This window comes from Schistocerca piceifrons, chromosome 8 (assembly GCF_021461385.2).
Source record: "Schistocerca piceifrons isolate TAMUIC-IGC-003096 chromosome 8, iqSchPice1.1, whole genome shotgun sequence".
NCBI lineage: Eukaryota > Metazoa > Arthropoda > Insecta > Orthoptera > Acrididae > Schistocerca > Schistocerca piceifrons.
In genome coordinates, this window is record NC_060145.1 from 206895181 (window position 1) to 206915857 (window position 20677).

Consider the following 20677-nt stretch of genomic DNA (forward strand, 5'->3'; position numbering starts at 1 on the left):
AGTATGATTTAGAGAGTTTCACTGTAATACCTTTCTCTTTAAATCTTTTCAGGGTTCTGCATAAGGTCACACAATGTTCTTCCCAAGTAGCTGATATTATTAGGATATCGTCTACATATATTATTAAATCCTTCAATAAATTTCTCCCTAATGCTTCATCCAGTGCACATATAAATATGGATACAGAAATATTAAGTCCGAATGGCAATACATTGAAATGATATGATTTACCATCAAATAAGAATGCTGTATACTTTATTAATTCTGGATGTAACCTAATTTGCCAATATCCCAGTCAGGTCATCATGCTAAAAAACCTTGTTTTCTCTAATTTGGATAACAATTCATCCATGTTAATCGGTCTGTCTCTTTTTGTCTCTATATGCTTATTCAATGTCAACGCTTCTAATACTAATTGTACCCCACCTGTAGCTTTTTTCACCACTACCAAAGGGTTATTCATGACACTGGAGCTATGTTCTATTATATTTTTATCAACCATTTTGTTGATTTCCTCCCTCACTGCTTCTTTCAAACTTATTGGTATTGGATATGGCTCACAAGAGAATGGAGTGTCATCTTTGATTTTGAATTTACAAATATAGTCACCGATGTTACCGGGACAATCGGAGAACACTACTTCATACTCCATTAAAATTTTATATAAATCTCGCTTTTGTTGTTCAGTTAATATTAGTGACTCATTAACTTTGTCTTGTATGACAGTTCGTTGTGTTCCTGGACCTACATTATCAATCTCTGCTGACAATTGTGCTGTAGCTGTTAATCGCAGACACTAACATTCCGTTGTTTGTTTACCAATGTAGCTGTCTGTCACAAACGGTACCCAGCATCTACGGTTCCTTTTACCAAAGCAAAGAAGATTTTCCTCAAAATGTAAGATGACTTTAAATTCTAATAACCAATCTAAACCAAATAATACACCCCTATCAACATTTTCTACTATTAAAAGTGTTTGACAAAATAAGATATTTCCAACACTGCAGTTCACTTGGGTTTCGTGTTTCACTACTTTACTTTCTGTTCCAGTTATACCAACTATGTAAACTCCAGTTGCTGGCAATAGTGGTAAGTGCCATTTAGTCTGTAATAAATTAAAGAATGCACTAGATATGAGTGATACTTCACTCCCTGAGTCTATAAATGCGTTAACTTCAGAAGTTTCCACAGTCCCTACTATTGTAGGTTGCGCATCGTTGGTAACTAGGATTGGTTCTTCTAGCAGTAACCATTCTTTTGTAGGTATTCTGTGCTTGAAATTAACATGCTTATCATTAACCAGGCCTCCTAGTGATCTCTATGACCTGGGCCCTGACCTTGGATCCAGATTGCACCATGTTTTCCTCATTATTAGTAATCACAGGCTAGTTAGTGAATTGAGATACTACATTACCACTCCGTGCTCTATTATTACTTGGTACAAATTCCTGCAAAGTTACAGGACCTAAATTCGAAGGTGGATGCTTCTTCTGGTAATTGCCGCTACCATTTTTTCTACTGCACTGGTGTACTCTAGCTAGGTTGTCTTCATGCTTTTTGAAATTATTCCCACTATTCCTTTTGTAGTTCGGATTTTCACATTGGTGCAAGTTCCGGTTCCCAATTTGGAGGCTTCTCCTAGAAGGTAATCCACAGCAAATTCGATCTTTTTAGAGTCTTCCCAATTTTTTGGCAGAGCTTGGTTAAACCTTTTTAAGAAATGTGTTGGGTGCACATCTCCATCGGGCTTGAATTTAGGGAATTGTCTCAATAACCTTGAATTTGCTCCCCATTGCAAATCAGTAATTACTTCACTGGTTAACGCAACATTAGGTGAAGTTGTCCATTTTTTCGCTTTGTCCTGGATAAGTTTGAATTCTTTTCACAAGTCATCTATAACTTTTCAGGTATCTGAAAGTCCGGAAGAAACAATAGGCGACCCGTTCCCGGATGTCATTCTCTTGGTGACTTTTCAATCTATAGCCCTTCAAATTGTTCCTCCAAACTACTTATATTTACTATAGCAGAGTTTGCTATCTTCTCTTGGAAGCTTCTTTCTGCATTATCCACTCGCTTACTTACACCTGTAATTTGTGATTGGATTATTGGTTAACTACTTCTCTTCCTTTTCAAAGCATGCAATCCCTGCTTTACAGCATCAAACTTAACATTGCATACATTTTCAAATGATCCTAACTTTTCATTGATTTATGATTCTACAGTATTACATTTTTCCTCAACATCAAATTCTAACTTTTTTGCTAAATCTTGTAATTGATCATTCTGTTTCTGACTAAAGTCACTTAACAGTTGATTTACATGACTTTCCAATTAATTGGTTAATTCCTTCTTTAAGTCTAATTTCAAATTCTCTACTTTACGATTCAAGGTGTCAAATTCAGTCTTTAAAGCATCCATGCCTTTGCATACATTGCCAAATTCTTTGCTCTCTGAGTTGACTTTAACATTTAACAATTCTAAATTTGTTGTTTGGTCATACAGTTGGGACTTCACCGAGTCTAGTTCTCTATTTGAAGTTGCACTCTGTGCATCTAGTTTAGAATTTAACTGCAGACTCTGAGCATTTAAAGCTTCATTTAATTGAGAATTAGTGAGTCTAACGTAAGACTCTGGGTATCTATTTTTTCACTTAAAGTTGCACTTAGTTCCTTTGTTAAAGTAGCATTTTGAGCTTTGATTAGATTTACTAACTCAGACCAGTCTGGCCCTTCTTTACTAATTTTCATAGCCATGCCTGGTTCTGAAGTTTCTCCAACTTGCTGTTCCTGATCCATAATATTACAAGCTTTAGCCCTTGTTAGCGTCTAAAAATTAACTTGAAATATAATAACTACACTAAATTTTCATTCAATGGTTTATACCACATTGTATTAATACAATAAAGTTCTGCTTTACGCTCACCCAGCATAGAATTTGGGCTGCGTTGTTGAGCAGATGTGTATTCAGCAACACTGAACAGCAACTGGTGCCAGTGGCCTTGGTTGTTGGTTTCCAAGAGGTATTGGTGAATGGATGTAGATGTAGGTCAACACCAGTGAACAGCTACTGGTGCCGGTGGCATCGGATGCTGGTTTCTGTGTCTCCATACCCACAATGTGTGAGAACTGTATACTCCCCACATCAGATCATCTTAGTTGTATTGCTCTAGGCGTATCTCTTCTTAGTCTAATATGTCAATATTTTCTCTCCGGTTTTTCTCGTTGAGGTTTTCTCACTTCTTCTCACTTATTTACGTTTACAAATTCTCTCCATCTCATATTTAGGCAGAATACAAATCCGTGAAATGGTTCTTTTGCCTTGTTATGCTCGGTTGCTATGGCAACACTTTATAGATTTTTCTCTCATTTTCATCTTAATATTCTGTTTTTTCTTTGGTCCTGTCACGGTCACCAAGTTCTAATGTTTTTGATGACTATGAGTGTGTGAAGTGTATGTGCAAACTCCCCACTCCTCTTACACGAGTTGATGTATTTGAGAATGTGCAGCCGATCTTCTTCTCTGAATAGACGGCTTCTGCAATCTCTACAAACTCCTTCTCCAAAGAAAGATGCTAGTCACAGGAACCTTTAAAACTCTCTCTCTCTCTCTTTGTGAAATAATGAGGTACTCGAAGAATACTTTTCAACAACTATCAGTATATTAGAACTTCCACAAAGAACAAAATACACACTTCTCACATAAACAATTGACTTCTTGTAAGTCACCCATGTCATCTCACATTAGAAACAATTAAGTTACATATACAACAGAGTTGGCTTGATAACCACGACTCTATTATACAGGAATCGTACACATGTCTTGCCTCTAGCAAGTTCAGGTTAAAAGTTACTAAAAATCTTTTTCCACTCAACAGTTCTTTCATCACTAACAATAGTCACAGTTACACACCAGCACAGCATAACCCAGAAGTTCCTTGGTGCTGCCGTGTGCTTTTATTACGACTTCCATGGACCGACCGACAAGTACTTGTTAGTGCCGTTCGATCACCGTGTGTACTGTCTTCATACGACAAACTTTGGACATGTATACACAGACAGGTGATGCGCAGTAGATAGGGTTCCTTTCCCCCACTCACATCTAAAATATTGTGTGTTCGAGATGGTGGAAAGCCGAGCAGTTCTAGAATTTATGCCAAAATTCTCTAAGCACTACACTATCCAGGCTTCACTGCCGTAGCACAGCACAGGTCTTGTTATGATCTTATAATAGTGTATTTCAGTGTGCCCCTTGGCAAGGGAAGGTTTCATTATAATATTACTGACTCCCGCTGTTTTTGTATAGCTGGTGGTTTTTTCAGCAAGTCTATTTCTTCCAGAAAGAATCATTCATAGCCACAACATGTGAATGTGTTCACTCTTTCCACAGTTTTCTTTTTCAAATAGATCTCACTTTGTATTGGGTATCTTCCACAGAAGGCCTTTTTTGTGTTAATGTCCTTCCTATATTCCTCAGGTAAACTCTGTTAACTGTGTACAGAATGCTGCAGGTTATTCTCTGAAGATGACATAAGAGCTAAATCATTGGCAGAAGGTAAAGCATCTAGTTTAATGATTCTGCTGATTTTAATGAAGCTATATGGCATTTACCTCCACTATTGGACAACTTTATTCATATAAACAATAAACAAGGGTGGTGATAAGCCACATCCCTGTCATAATGCAGCATGGACTCTGCTCCATTCTGATAAATTGTCCTCTCTCTTGCCACAAATTAAATTTGCCCTGTAAATGTTGTACATATTTTTGATAAGTAGCTGAGGAACATCATCGTCAGCCAAAATCTATAATGATTTTTTTTGTTAATGATTTTTAAGTCAACAAAGACAATATGTTTTTTTAGGTTAAATTCTCGATATTTTGCTATTAGTAATTTAAATTTCACTGATAGTAAAACTTTATGCAATTAAATAACAAACCTTATATGCTGCCTTATAGGACTTAATTGGAAAATTGCTCTAAACTCATATTCTCATGTGTTAACTATCACAAAATTTCCCCAGTACAGCAGACAGTACAGATTCCTCTAGCAATCTGTTGATCCCAGATATGGCCCTGGTAGTAACAGATTCCAAAAGATTACTTCCAATGTTGTAATAATGTTAGACTCTCTCTTATTTACACACCATGTAGGTCATAACAGATATTGCACCAAATGAAACCAAAAGCCTCCATAACATTTCAGCAGGCATTATACTTATGAATGCAGGTAACAAATACACCAGAATAATACCAACATAATAATAATAATAACAATAATGTGCAATATCACTAATGAACTATAGCTTTCTACTGTTCAGTAAATTTATCTGTTAATAGTCACTGATGTTGTTGTTATCAGCCAGGAGACTGGTTTGATGCAGCTCATCCTGCTAGTCCATCCTGCACAGGTCTGTTCATCTCTACATAACTACAGCAGCCTACTTACATTTCAAGCTGCTTATTGTAGTGCAGCTTCAGTATCCCTCTACAACATTTCCCTCCATTACAAACTTTATGATCTCTTGATGCCTCAGGATGTGTCCTATCAGCTGATACCTTCTTTAGCCAAGTTGTACAATAAATTTTGTTTTCCCCAATTTGATTCAGTACCTCTTCACTAATTATCAAATCAACCCACTTAATTTTCAGCATTCTTCCGTATCACTATTTCTTTTTCAAAATTTTCTATTCTCTTCTTGTCCACGTTTCACTTCCGTACAAGGCTACATTCCAGACAAATAGCTTCAGAAAAGACTTCCTAATACTTAATCCTAAGATGTTCATAATGAACCCATATCATACATTAATGATTCGGAAACTGAGACATTATACATCATTATAATAATGTGTGCAAATGTTCTATACATGATATGACTCATTCATTCATCAACAATAAAGAAAGAAATAGAAGAAGCAAAAAACTAATTCTCAAAATGTCAAAACTGACCTTAGATTCCAGTTTTGATAACAGTTCTTTCAAGTTTTCTTTAGTGGATATTTCAGTATAACTGTCGCCAAATACATCATATTGCAACATTATTTCTCTTTCAGTTTCTGGAGTCACACTAATAATATTTTGAGGAGTCCATGGAAGTAGCTTGTGACTTGCTACACTATTTAAAAGCCATTCTGTGTGTATAACATTGTACTGCTTTGAATTGGAATGACTTTGCACTCGAATGTTTTTTTCGGCAGCTAGCACACAAAATGTAGTAGGACCTGCAAAAATAAATAACTACTGAATACACTGTAAAACTAACAAAAATAATATTTCTAAGTTTTCACAATACAGACTAAGTATTGTCATGGTAGACCACATCAAGCCAGTCAAAAGACTGGGAAAATGTGCAATGATGCTCTTGGGATCTGTATTTATGGTGTTTTGGAGATTAGCACGTAGCGTGTGAAATGGGACAGGGCTGTTTATAACAATGCATCTGTTGGTCACTATACAGATTGATTGTTGTATCTCAGTACCAGTGACCCATTCTGTTCTCCCAAAGATTTGAGTTCAAAACCAGGAAGGAAAGATTGTTTTTATGCCTTTGTAAACAAAAAGTATTTTTACTCAAAGATCAAACTCATAAATAAAAAGGAAGTCAAATAGTCTCCACAACACAATTGTACCAACATATATTGTCCCACTAAATGCAAAGATCTCACAGATCAACAAATATACTCATCAGGCAACGACAGCAGAAAATACACATAAAATTAAAGAAATGTGCAAGTTTTCAGACGAAGTGGCTCCTCCTTCTTGCAGAAGGACTGAAGGGGAAGGAAGAGGGATGAAGGAGGAGGACTGGTGAGTTCAGGAAATGTGGAGAGTTAGGGAAAAGTTGGCCAGAACCCTGGGTCAGGGGAAACTTACTGGTTGGGATGAGAAGAAAAGATTGATTGTTGTGGACTGCACTGGGTGATATTTGAAACCCGGAAAGCTTAAAGGTGGGAGAAAGATTACTAAGCAAGACAAAGATTACTGACAAAAGCACAAGAGTTAACAAGCATGGAAAACTGAATGCAATATACATATCAGGCAGGTGGAGTTTGGGGGCAGAGGAAAACGGAGGGGTCAGAAAATAAAAGGTATAAAAAACTAAAAGGGAGGGAAGAAATGAATAGTCACTGAGAAGAAATGTTGAGACAAAAGAAATTAAAATAAACTAAGGCCAGCTGCATAGTGGGAACCAAGGACATGTTGTAATGCCAATTCCCACTTGTGAAGCTCTGAGAAACTGGTGTCAGGGGGAAGAATCCAGAGGGCCCTTGCGGTGAAACAGACACTGAGATTGTGACTGTCATGTTATAGGGCTTGCCCTGCAACAGCATATTGTGTGTTGCTATTATACACCCTCTGTCTATGTCCATTCATACTAACTGATGACTTGGTAGCAGTCATATCAATGTAGAAGCAGAACAGTGTTTACATAACAGCTTGTACATAATATGTATCATTCCACAGGTGGCTCTCCCTTTGATAGGGTATGTTTTGCCAGCTATAGATGCAGAGGACCATAAGGTCTGACCATTTGGGGTGTGGGGGAGCAGACGATGTGACAACATGATATTCTAGGTGCAGTGGGCAAAATGTCAGAAGAATGGGCCTTATTTCATTGTATGATTTTAGGAAATCATAGCCTTGTCACAGTAGCTGATTAATCCATTCAAGGTCATGACAGAACTGAGTGACACAAGATGCAGTCCTATGGTTCCCCCCTTTGAGGGTGGGATGTGGTTCAGTTGTACCAGGATCGGATCGCATGTAATGGTACAAGATTTCTGCTTTTGGACTAAACTGGTGGGATGATTATGTCCAGTGTAGGCCAAAGTGAGAATGATGGCATACTGCTATTAAGAGTCTGCATCTAAGCAAACACATTTGTCTTGAAACCGAAGGCTGTATGGGAGGGAACATTTGACATGGAAAGGATGGCAACTGTCAAAATGTAAGTTCTGTTGTTTGTCAGTAGGTTTAATTTGAACAGAAGTGTGTAGCTTGACCCTCAGTGAGGATGAGGTAAAGGCCACAGAAAGTGGCATGGGATCCGGAATAGGATCTGATGAACTTTAATTCAGAGAATCTGTTAAGACTCCAGAAATTTTAACAGTTAACCGTCACCATGAGTCGATATAGCACAGATGTCATCGATGTATATCAACCAAACCAGGAGCTGAAGGCTTATGGAATCCAGGAAAGCCCTCTCCAAGCTACCCATGAAAAGACTGGCATAGGAACAAGCCATCCTGGTTCCATGGCCATGCACTTGATCTGTTTGTATGTCTGCACCTCACAGGTAAAGTAGTTGTTAATAAACATAAAGTTGATTAAGGAGAGAAGGCAGGATGTCATAGGTATGGAATCAAGTGGGTACTGGTTGACATAATGTCCAAAAGCAGATGGATTATGCAAATGGGGAACATTGATATAGATCCCAAAAACTGAAAACTCACAACTCGATCATCACCCTCATTGTTCACTGCACTTGATAAAAATATTGCCTCTATTGAGGTTGAAATTGAGTTTGATAGTGAAGTTATCTGGTGGTGTATAAAACATCTAAGAGAAACCAAGTTAATTGTTGGATGTTTTCATTGGCCACTCATTCTGCTCTGACAGCTATAGAGTCATTCAAAGAAAATCTATGGTCAGTAAAGCGTAAATACCCAGATAACACACACTAGTTGGACACAAAATTAACCTACTGAGTGTAGACAGAAATGTCTATGGATTCAGTGCAAGGGGTACAGTCAGTCAGTCTTGTGAAGTACTTTTGAACACATTTTCCGAAAATGCATACTGAGCAGGTAGTTCGACAACCCACACACAGTGGAAATATCTTCGACCTTGTAGCTACAAACAGGCTGGACCTTGTCGATGGCATCAGTACAGATAGAGGGATTGGTGAATATGATATCATAGTGACTATAGTTATACAAGTTAATAAATCAGTCAAGAAGGCTAGGAGAGTGTTTCTGTTAGAAAGAGCAGATAAGAACTGTTAGCACCTGATGAACTGACATCACTTAGTTCCAATGTGATGGACATAAAGGAATTATGAGCAAAGTTTAAATAGATTCTCAATTGTGGTTTGGAGAATTGTGTGCCTGGTAAATGGGTTAAAGATGGACAAGACCCACCATGGTTTAACAATGCAATTCAGAAAATTCTGAGGAAGCAAAGGCTGTTTCACTCTCAGTTCAAAAGAGAATGCACAAATGACAACAGGCAAAGCTTAGTAGGGATTTGTGTATCTGTGCCTGAAGCATACAACAAATACCTGCATCATAACTTAGCAAAAGATCTGGCTAAGAATCTGAGAAAATTCTGATCCTATATAAAAATCACTTTGTGGGTCTAAGGCTTCCATCCAGTCACTCGTTGACCAATCTAATGTGGCAGCTGAAGAGAGCAATCAAAGCCTAAGTTTTAAATGTCATATTTAAGAAACAGTTTCTCCAATACAATCATACAAACATACCATCATCTGACCATCAGACAGACTCCTATATGGACAATATAGTAATAAGCATCCCTGGTGTAATGAAACAGCTGAAAACAAATATGTCACCAGGTCCGGATACAATGCCAATTTAGATTTACAAAGAGTGTACTATGGCACTGGCCTCTTACTTAGCTTGCATTTATTGAGGATCTCTCACCCAGTGAAAAGTCCCAAGTGAGTGGAAAAAATCACAGATTACACCTGTATATAAGAAGGGTAAAAGGACAGAGCCACAAAATTCCATACCATTGTCCTCAACATTGGTTTACTGCAGAATTTTTTAACATAATCTCAATTTGAATACAATAAATTTCCTTGAGACCGGAAATCTTCCGTCCACAAATCAACATTGTTTTAGAAAGCATTGATCACATGAAACTCAGCTTGCACATTTTACAATGATATACTGCGAACTATGAATGCAGATTCTATATATTTCGACTTCCAAAAAGCACTTGACACAGTGCCCCACTGCAGACCGTTAATGAACGTATAAGCATATCGATATGTTTACAGGTATGTGAATGGCTTGAAGACTTCTTAAGTAATAGAACCCAGTATGTTATTCTCAATGGTGAATGCTCGTCACTGACAAGGTTATCATCAGGAATGTCCCAGGAAATGTGATAGGACAACTATTACTTTCTATACACATATATGACCTTGCAGACAGGGTGGGTAGCAATCTGCAGTTGTTTGCTGATGGTACTGTGGTGTGTGGGAAGGTGTCAAAGTTGAGTGACTGTAGGAGAATACAAGATGACTTAGACAGAATTTCTAGTGGTGTGATTAATGACAGCTAGCTCTAAATGTAGATAAATGTAAGTTAACGCTGATGAGTAGGAAAATCAAACCCATAATGTATGGGTATAACATTAGTAGTATCCTGCTTGACACTGTCATGTTGTTTAAGTATTTGAGAGTAATGTTGCAAAGCGAATGGAAGAGCATGAGAGAATTCTGGCATGGAAGATGAATGGTCGACTTCAGTTTAATGGGAGAATTTTGGGAAATGTGGTTCATCTGTAAAGGAGACTGTAATAGGACACTAGTGCGACCTGTTCCTGAGTACTGCTTGAGTGTGCAGGATGTGCACCAGGTCGGATTAAAGGAAGACATTGAAGCAATTTAGAGATGGGCTGCTAGATTTATTACCAGCAAGTTCGAACAACGAGCAAGTATTATGGAGATGCTTCAGGAACTCAAATGGGATTCCCTGGATGGAAGGTGACATTATTTTCAATGAACACTACTGAGAAATTTAGATAACCAGCATTTGAAACTGACTGCAGAATGATGCAACTGATGCTAAAATACATTTTGCATAAGGACTATAATGATAAGATATGAGAAATTAGAGCTCATAAGGAGACATATAGGCACTCGACTTTTTCCTCACTCAGTTTGCAAGTGGAACAAAAAAGGAAATGATTACAGTAGTGATACAGTGTACCTGGTGCCACACACTGTACGATGGCTCCCAGACTATGTTTATCTATAAAAATATGTAAGTGATGGTCTATGCTAGATGTCTGACACCTTTACATATAGCATCTACCATCAAGATCCAATCCCTATGATACAAACTGACATAAAGACCCCTCCTTAAAACCTCAGGCCCCTCACAAGTACTACCATCTCAATCCATACAAGTTCGTACTCCACCCAAAGCATGCACTCCCACTTTTTACCTTCTTTCTAAGTTCAACAAAGCCAGTCAGCCTGGCTGTCCCACAGACGTTCGCTTGAAAGCACCCACTGAAAGTATATCTGCCTTAGTTGATCAACACCTGCAACCTCCTATATTAAAGACAACAACCATTTCTTAGATTGTCTGAAATCTGTGCCCATCCCTCTCTCATAACACATCTTGCTTGTCACCATTGATGCCACCTTCCTCCATACCAACATCCCCCATGCTCATAGTCTGTCTGCTGGAGAACATTACCTCAGTCAGTGCACACCTGATTCCAAACCTATGATGTCCCTTCAGCTCACATTAATCAACATGCTTACAAACAACTACTCTACCTTTGAAGGACAGACATACAAACAGATCAGGGGCATGACCGTGGGAACCAGAATGGCTCCTTCATATCCCCACCTTTTCAAGGGGCACTTGGAGAGGCTTTTCTGGAATCCATAAACCTTCAGCCACTGGTTTGGTTTAAATACATTCATGACATTTCTGCCATATAGATTCACAGTGAAGCTGACTTCTTAAAATTTTTGGAATCTCTACAGACATTCTTCCAATTACAGTTCACAAGGTCCTGTTTTGAATCCCATGCCACTTTCCTTGATCTTGACCACATCTTCACCGAGGATCAACTACACACTTCTGTTCACATTAAACCTACTAGCAAACAACAGTACTTATATTCTGATAGTTGACATCCTTTCCATTCCCTCCCATATAGCCTTTGAAGTCGAGGCAAACATATTGGTTCACATGCACACCCTTTAAAGCAATACACCACCATTCTCGTCTAAGCCTTCACTGAAGTGATTACTCCACCAGCTTAGTCCAAAAGCAGATTTCCTGGGCCATCAGTCCAGTGCTGGTACCACTGATCACCCCCAAAAATCAACATTGGCCTACACCTCTTGTCACTCAGTAATATTTGGTGCTGAAAGGATTAACCAGCTTCTTCAAGAAAGCTATAATTTCCTAAAGTCATATCCTGAAATGAAGTCCATTCTGTTGTCCTAGAAATTAGGTTGAAGTAAGGCAAATCTACATTTATAGCAAATTTGATGTTTAGAGAAAGCTTTGTGACAATGTTGGTTGTAGTATACTCTATCAGATTTTGAAGGTGGTAGGGATAAAATACAAGGAGAAGAAGGTTATATATGACTCGTACAGAAACCAGGCTGCAGTTATGAGAATCAAAGGACATGAAACGGGGTCAGTAGTTTGAGAAGAGTGTGTGACAGGGTTATAGTCTATCCCGAAGTTATTCAGTTTGTACACTGAACAAGATGTGAAGGAAGCCAGTGAGAAATTTGGAAAGGGTATTAAAGATCAAGGAGAAGAAATAAAAGCTTTGAGGTTTGCAGATGACATGTCATTCTGTGAGAGATGACAAAGGTCTTGGAAGATCAGATGTATTGAAAAAGATTATAACATGAACATCAACAAAAGTAAAACATGGAGAATGGAATGTAGCCAAATTAAATCAAGTGATGCTGAGGGAATTAGATTAGGACATGATAAACTAATATTAGAAGCCAAAATATGTAGGCTTTCATGGCCAGCATCTTCATTAGTTAAAACTTTGGGGCTGAGAGGCCGTGATTGATATGTAAAACTTCTTCTTCCCAACGTTTTGTTGCCGTCTGCAGGCAACATCTTCTGAGGTGAGTCGGCAACTGGCTGCCAGGCCATGGAGGTCCCTCTTATATAGAGCACACATAGGGCACCACCATATGTCATGTGGGGCTGACTGTAAGTCTATCTCTGACTAACATCACTATTCTCGACTGAAGGTAATCGATTGTCACATCGTTTGGGCAAAGTCAACCGCCATATCTTATCTAACTTGAAGCCTTCCTCTTTTCTATTAAAATTATTGTGGTGTTTCTGAATCTCTATAGCTTCTCTATACATGTGTGCATTTTAATAGAAAAGAGGGAGGCTTAAAGTTAGATAAGATATGGCAGTCGACTTTGCAACAACGATGTGACAATCGATTACCTTCAATCGAGAATAATGACGTCAGTCAGAGACAGACTCACAGTCGGCCCCGTGTGACATATGGTGGTGCCCTCTATGTTCTCTGTATAAAAAAGGCCTCCAAGGCCTGGCAGCCAGTTGTTGACTCACCTTGGAAGATGATGTCCGCAGTTGGCAATGAAACATCAGAAAGAAGTAGTTTTACAGATCGACCAAGGCCCCTCAGCCCAGAAGTTTTAACTAATAAAAGTAGAAGATTAACTTATCACGGCTGAGTTCAGTCACACAGAATTTTTTAAAGGACATGGGATTCACCACTGACTATAGAAATCATTTCTTTCACAAGTAAGCAGTGTTGAAAATATGCAGTTATAACAATGACGTGTATACATGTTGGAAGATTTTAAAGTTTGACATTTTCTGAGGCAAAATTAACATTTTTGGAAGCTGACTATCAACAGCTGTAATGTAATGTATGAAATGCATGTCTGACCATCAGCTGCTTTTATTTTAAACCCAAATATCGACCAGTTTCAGTCATGGATCATCTTCACAGATAAGGGTTAAAATGGTTTAAGCCACAACATCAGATTAAATAATGTGTAGAGCATGACATGAATACCAATATAAGACACAGGACTTTTAGAAGCAAACATACTAATACCAAGTGTACATGCTGCTCCTGAATGTAAGTCCAGTGACTATATCACATCAATACACATTAGAGGTATTATAAGTTGATGCACTATTTTAATGTTACAGCAGCCTATATGAGTTGTAAAATGCTTACCTGGATTTTTGACAAATTTTCCTCCATTTTCATAAATTTGTGTTTCAATGTGTTGCACTGTCATGCCATTGTAGTCAGACATGACACAGAATTCCTTTCCCTCTAAGAGAGTTGATTTGATTGTAGCAGTTGAAACATCTGCACTGCAGAACTGCTTTCCAAGCTGCGGCTGGTGGTTCGAAGTTCTTTTCTTTTTGGGAGAAGATGCCTCAGGATCAATAGAGTAAGCATGCCGACTGTAGAGTTTCCCTGATGCCCTCTGCCACAAAATACATTTACCTCTGTCTTTCTTTCAATAAACATAAGTACATTTTATTATTAATCAAAATTAATACCTGCAGCTACTCACTTGCCATAAGTCTGTCAGTTCTGACACAGTAATACAGTCAGTCCACTTTTTGTCATAGCGTATTTCTTCCACTCGTGGAAACCGTAAAGTATATCCTACTTTAAATGAGCTACTTTCAACAATTTCTGTTGCTTTTATCTGTGGATAGACACAGTACATGTAACATAGCAACAACATTTAAGAATTATTTTTTGTGGGGTATTTGACTTATGGTTTCTATTTCACTAGAAATTAGTTTCACATTTTTCTCAACAAAATAATGAAAATGGAACAGGTTAGAAGTTTAGTAGATAAAATTCTTACAAAAATAACATAGCATTACCTGTAACATAGTATTACCCATGAACAACCTTTTAAACAACACAATGAATACAGTTTTTCTCAATACATATTATTGATCAATAAGTGATTATTTTTTGTCCATAGCCACAAAAAACTGACAAACGGAATAAAACTATCTTTTACTAGCTCATGACCCCATCAGGTACATGACCCCATCAGGTATCACATCCTGTTTTACGAACTTTGAAACCTTATGACACCCCCATTAAAGAAAACACGAACTGTCTTCCACTTACATTGCCAGAAGGTGCAAATTTTGTCCTCCTCTGCAGATGATACAACAATACTTATCAAAACTTGCACTAGTTCTTTTAATGAAAAGTCAACTATTGAAATATTTGAAAACAACAGAGGATTCAAGATAAATGGAATACCAATCAAATCTGGCAAAACATGGGACAGACAGTCATTACTTCTCATACAATTACACAAGCTATGGAAATGGTGTTCCTAACCTTGACATGCAAGAAACAATTGGCAATAAGCTTTTGGAATTACAGATAGATCACAACTGCTACACCTCTGTCCTCAGACAGTGCTGTTCACTACCAAATACACCACCTGATTAGAAGTGCCTGTAAGCAGTCATGTACTACTGGTCTCTGACATCATACTTTCATACCAAACACTAGTGCATGAGCTGTACAATAGTGAGGTGTTACTTATGATGACCAACATGTTGTGCATGTTTTTAATATCATGGAGGTAAAATTATATTTTACTGACACATTTCAGCTATTTTTCAATGTACACCCACTATAACATGAAACCTAGAAGGTATGAATAATTTTTGTATCCATGATGAGTAACTGTTTTTTCTGTATATATACTGCTAAACATGTTTTCACTGTTAATCTGTTTAGGTTGTCATCAATTTCCTTCCAAAGAAGACCTTTTATAAATGTTGAAACAATGGGCAAGGGATTTAAGTAAACCTTCCATTTTGAAACTGACTAACTGCTTCCTATTTCTTCACAAATAATACATGGGTACCTATGGAATTGTGTGACCCTGGACTATCTGCAATCTTCTCTTAGTGTGTGTCTACAACATTATGGTGATCTGTGCAGACTGGTTTGTGACTGTAAGGCAATACTGTGTATCCATCATTGCTTTGTTAGCAGGTGTAATATTGTTGATGAGGACTCAAACTTAGTGTGTATGTTATGACACCAGACAATATTCAATAATCATGGATCCAGAATTCTTGAAACTGTGGCAGCAACAGCTTCAACTTAAAATACGACAGCAGGCACAACAATAACAACTACAAAGGCAAATCCTGAACCATCAACAAATGCAGAGAATACACATCAGGGACTAGGAACAACTAATGCTACTGCAGCTCATCATGCAAGAACAGCATTCACCAGTATCATTCAAACCATTTCATCCAAAAAGATGAAGATTGGGAGTTGTACCATAGACATCTCCACCCAAACTTCCATATAAGTAGTGTAAACGACATTGCTAAACAGTAGGCTTTTCTGCTATCTACTAACACTTAAGTAATTTGTGTTCTGCAAAAGTTACATCCTCTCACTAAAACTTGGTGTTTAAATTGTATGTATTGCTATGTAAGCACTATGAGCAGCAAAAGCATCTTGTAGCAATGAGTCTCACATATTTTCATTGTTACATGAAGTCACATCATATGCTGCATGGGCAGCTGATCTCAAAGGACTCACCCAAATGTGTCAGTTTGTGTGTTTGAATCAAATAATAAATATAATAATAAATAATAAATAATCCTATGCCGAATTGTTAGTGTGTAATGTAATAATTAAGTACACACCTGCTAAAGAAGTTTGTGCACAGACACTGAAATTAACAAATCCCATTCTTGAAGAAGTGTCAGCAATAGGAAAAAATATGAAATGACAAATGACGCACGGCAAATTTTGATGAAAGTAACATATCTACTATAAAACCACTTAAAATATCAAAAGCAGCAAAGCAAAATTTTGAGGACAGTGGCATATCTTTCCCTAAAGCTGCATTTCCATTCCATCCACAATAAGTAAGATTGCAATACATAAAGTTCACCTTTGTCACGAGGCTTGGGATTCAAGCCCTGACATCCAGTAGGGACAAAGTCCATGCAACAAGTCAGCAGTGGTATTTCCCAGGCATTTCTCCAACTCATAGTCTTCACATAGTTCCATTACCACCCATTGTCACTATAACAACTGCAGGGTGCATTATTCAGAGAGCCCAGATTGTTTTTCCAAATGCAAGCATGCTTAGAATTCGAAATTCTTACCCTCTACAACAGATCTGCAAAGCATTGCAAAACTTGCTGCACCTGAAGAAGTTGTGCATAAAATGGAAACAACAACTCAGCAGACTGCTTGGAAATATGCAATTAATCAACCACATTGAGAAAACCTGAGAAATAAACACAGAGAGAACCATTTGGTTTCCTTAAAACTACTAGTGGTGTTGCCCCCCTGATTTGATGTGATGGATGTGAGGATGTCGTGTTGTGCCAAACTTGAGGTCATCTCACAATGCTACTGATGCTGGTCTAACTCTAAAGCAGTGAGATGCGGTAGAAGTCTTTATCTGAATGTTAGCTACATAATTATTTGCACATGCTAAGCCTGGTGAAAATGGATGTTGTAAGTTCAGTGTGTAGTGAATTAAAATCAGTGAATGGTACTATTGCTGATACAATGTTGATGTTGCAAACTATTTTACAACCAAAGGATGAAAAAGTATCCAATCCAAAAATGTTTTGTGTCTCAGATGATGGCATAATGAGCCAAAGCTGTGCATCAGTTTCCACTAAACTATACTCTTTGCAAGGTTCTCTGTCAGATGTACCTTTGCAGAACAAGTGAGTGTGAAATTGAAATTTGCATAATTACTGAGATGCTAAGTTTATTGGTGTATGGAATATCAACAATGGGTAGCAGTTACATTTTTTACCTCATATAAGATGACTGATTAACAAATACTAGTGATATTTTGCGCCATTTTAAACTAAGGAACAAGCGCTACAGTTGAAGTATCTATGATACAAAAGTATACCAGTATTTGTAAGGCCATGCAAATAAACTGCACTAATTTTATGTGGGTTAATTGTGAGCAAAAGTAGTATGCATATTTTAAACCATACTTTTATGTTTCTGTTCATCTACAATAATATTAGCACTTCAAATATATACATCAGAAGAATACATGTATACAACTATTGAAACAAAGGAGTGTTCTTACCTGCAAAATATAAGAATTTTTTGGCTCTATCCATACTTCTGGTTTCTCTTTTGTCCAAATAATACCTGGAGGGCATTCCCCAGGAGAACATTTCCTCCAATGTGGTTTCATCTTCTGTATAAGTTCCTCAAGCTTAGCCATTGTATACCCTGAACCAACACGTACTAAGGAGTGGAACTCCTCTGGCTCTGCTGTAAATCATGACACAGGTTAGCTATATGTACTAAGAAATGATGTATATATAGCCTGCAAAATGAAACACACACTATGGTTGTGGTAACAATCAGTAGGATACATAATTTTCTAACTATGTAATCAGTTCAAAGTCACTGAGGAATATATCAATTATGAACAACAAAGGCAGACGGTAGACGTGATACTGAAATTTATAAATTGAATACCTTTGGGACAGCACACACTATAATCTATCCAAGTAGTTCAGCCACTTTTACATCAATAACTACATGCCTTCTATTTCCAAAAAGCATTCCTTGCTCTATTTTCTTTTCTTAGCAAGTAAAGTACTAGTCCTCAAATTTTCAATTCGTCTTAAATAGACAAATAGTCAACTTCAGCACATTCGCAAAACCTTAATGTTAAACCTACAAGGAAACCACACAGCAATCAAATTTTTGTATTTTTTTTATATTTATGATTCCTGAAGCTGAGAACTGAAATATCAATCGCCAAGAGCAAATCGACATAACTCTCCAAAATTCTCAAGAAAATCATCTTTGATGTTCTTCAATGGTATTTAATACCCTAAATCAAGGTTGTCTTTTTGGCATGCTACATAGCTCTCAGGTAAAATGCTTGCCTGTTTCATTGGTGGACCAGGTTTGATTTCTGGCCAAGGAAAATTTTTAAATAAAGGTGCATGTTCTACAAGTGTTTCTGCGAAGAGTAAACTACTTAGAGATGAAATAAAATTATAATGTTTTTTAACATAAACAAATTTTATTAACAATCTTTTTTAATCCTTGAGCGGGCACCCCATTTTTTTATAACATGGGTGGGCGTGTGGCCTACTTTGCGCACATGTAAATAATTGCTGTCTTTATGTTACCAAAGTAAACGTCTATCAGCAGAATCAGAGTTTAACCTTAGTTTAATGAAATAAACTTACATTATATGAGCTAAATCACTGTTGGATTAAATAATAATAAAATAAACTTTCATTATATCACTCTGTTGCCATTACAAGTGTTGCTCCACATTAACAACTCAAGCGAAGCATTAAACAGTGGAGTTATATCAGATCATAGCCAACCCCTTATTAGATTGTTAATTATCTCATAGACAACTGCCTCATTCTAGGATTGTGCTGCTAGCTTAGAATATGGATCATTTTCTTGCATGGTCTATAAATTTTTTCTGACCTAGCTCATGGTTTATTTTATCTTACTGCTGCTCACTTGGACTTATGACAAAACAACTTATCACTGGGTTAGTTGAAGCAATAATGAAGGAATTGGTATGGGTTCACAATTGTAAAACAACAACGGAATGGCACAAGACAATTTTATTTGTGAGTGGTGCACTTTACACACAGGCGTGCCTGCTTGAGGGTTAAAAGATCAGTAATTAAGAATTTATATTTGCGATGAAAACTATTTTTGTGTGCAATGTAATTAGAAATACAAATCTGTGCATTTACTAAAAATAACAATCAGATATGTTTAAATTAGCACATGTCTGATGAATTTTATATTTATAACATGTAGATATTTGAACAGAACGGAAAAAAAAGAAAAAATAATGATCGAAAAGACATTCGAATCAGCAATCCAGCTATTAAGTCTCAAGCACAACCAATTTTTTTCCATGTTTTTACGCTTCATGGAAATGCCCCTACAGCATGCACCTTGTTTAAAGAGATTTGCATTTGTCAGGAATTGAACCCAGGCCAATCACATGGTAGGTGACTGAACTATGCAGTCTGCCATAATTGATCTTTCTTTAGGATAGTAAAGATGCTTGGAAAACTTCAAAGCCAATTTTCTTGAGAAGAACTGAAAGCTGGATTGAACAGCTTTGGAAACTGATATTTGAATTCTGCATTTCATGTACCATAAATACAAAAAATTACAAAAATACAACTGTCGTCTGGACTGCTTGTTAATTGGAGATTACAACCAAGGCATAAACCACTGGAAGTGATAAATCTGTTGTTAGTGTTATGTCTGTTATGACAGGCTAGCTGTTAGTTAAACTATGACAATAGTATCCACCAAAATCACCTCTATGCTCACATGTACTTTCAGCGAATAATTGACTTCATACCAGCTGCTTTCAGCTATGCTTTCCTCGTTTTCTCAGACATGGAAATATTGTTAGTATTTACATTTTATCCTCTATACTTGGGACTACTTCTAAAGTCAATATGGAACTTGCATTGTAATGCCTGGAACACTATTTATAATGCATAACACTATATTAAGAAATGTTGCCACCAATCATACAGAGGTAATCATAAGGTGACAAGATATGATCACATCACATTGGCTCTGTATGGCCATGTTTAATGCTGATCGTCTTGGTGTAGGGTGATGAGTGGCAGAGTCCATCATGTGTCCATATGAAAGCATGTGTGGTTATCTTTGAAACACAGTTTTTCATCACATGGTTAATGCTGATCCTCTTGATGCAGCGTGATGAGTTGCAAAGTCGATCATGAATACGAAAGCTTGTATAGCCATGTTTGAAATTTTTTTCATATCTCATAGTTTCTGTTGTTCTGTGTGTGTGTGTGTGTGTGTGTGAGAGAGAGAGAGAGAGAGAGAGAGAGAGAGAGAGAGA

The 20677-nt window shown here is 37.3% G+C and overlaps 1 protein-coding gene across 6 annotated transcripts in view; it reads right to left on the reverse strand.

Annotated features, from left to right (window-relative positions):
• LOC124711403 (DNA ligase 4) overlaps nt 1–20677 on the reverse strand; it is a 296581-nt gene that overhangs the window by 58505 nt on the left and 217399 nt on the right. For 5 of the 6 annotated variants that reach the window (XM_047241458.1, XM_047241460.1, XM_047241461.1 and 2 more), the window contains 4 exons: nt 17879–18069; nt 14318–14455; nt 13969–14227; nt 5947–6218 (listed from right to left, as the gene is read on the reverse strand). In XM_047241458.1, the coding sequence (XP_047097414.1) occupies nt 5947–6218; nt 13969–14227; nt 14318–14455; nt 17879–18069 (860 nt within the window). The remainder of the gene's footprint in view (nt 1–5946; nt 6219–13968; nt 14228–14317; nt 14456–17878; nt 18070–20677) is intronic. The other variant, XM_047241457.1, reaches the window with a different exon arrangement.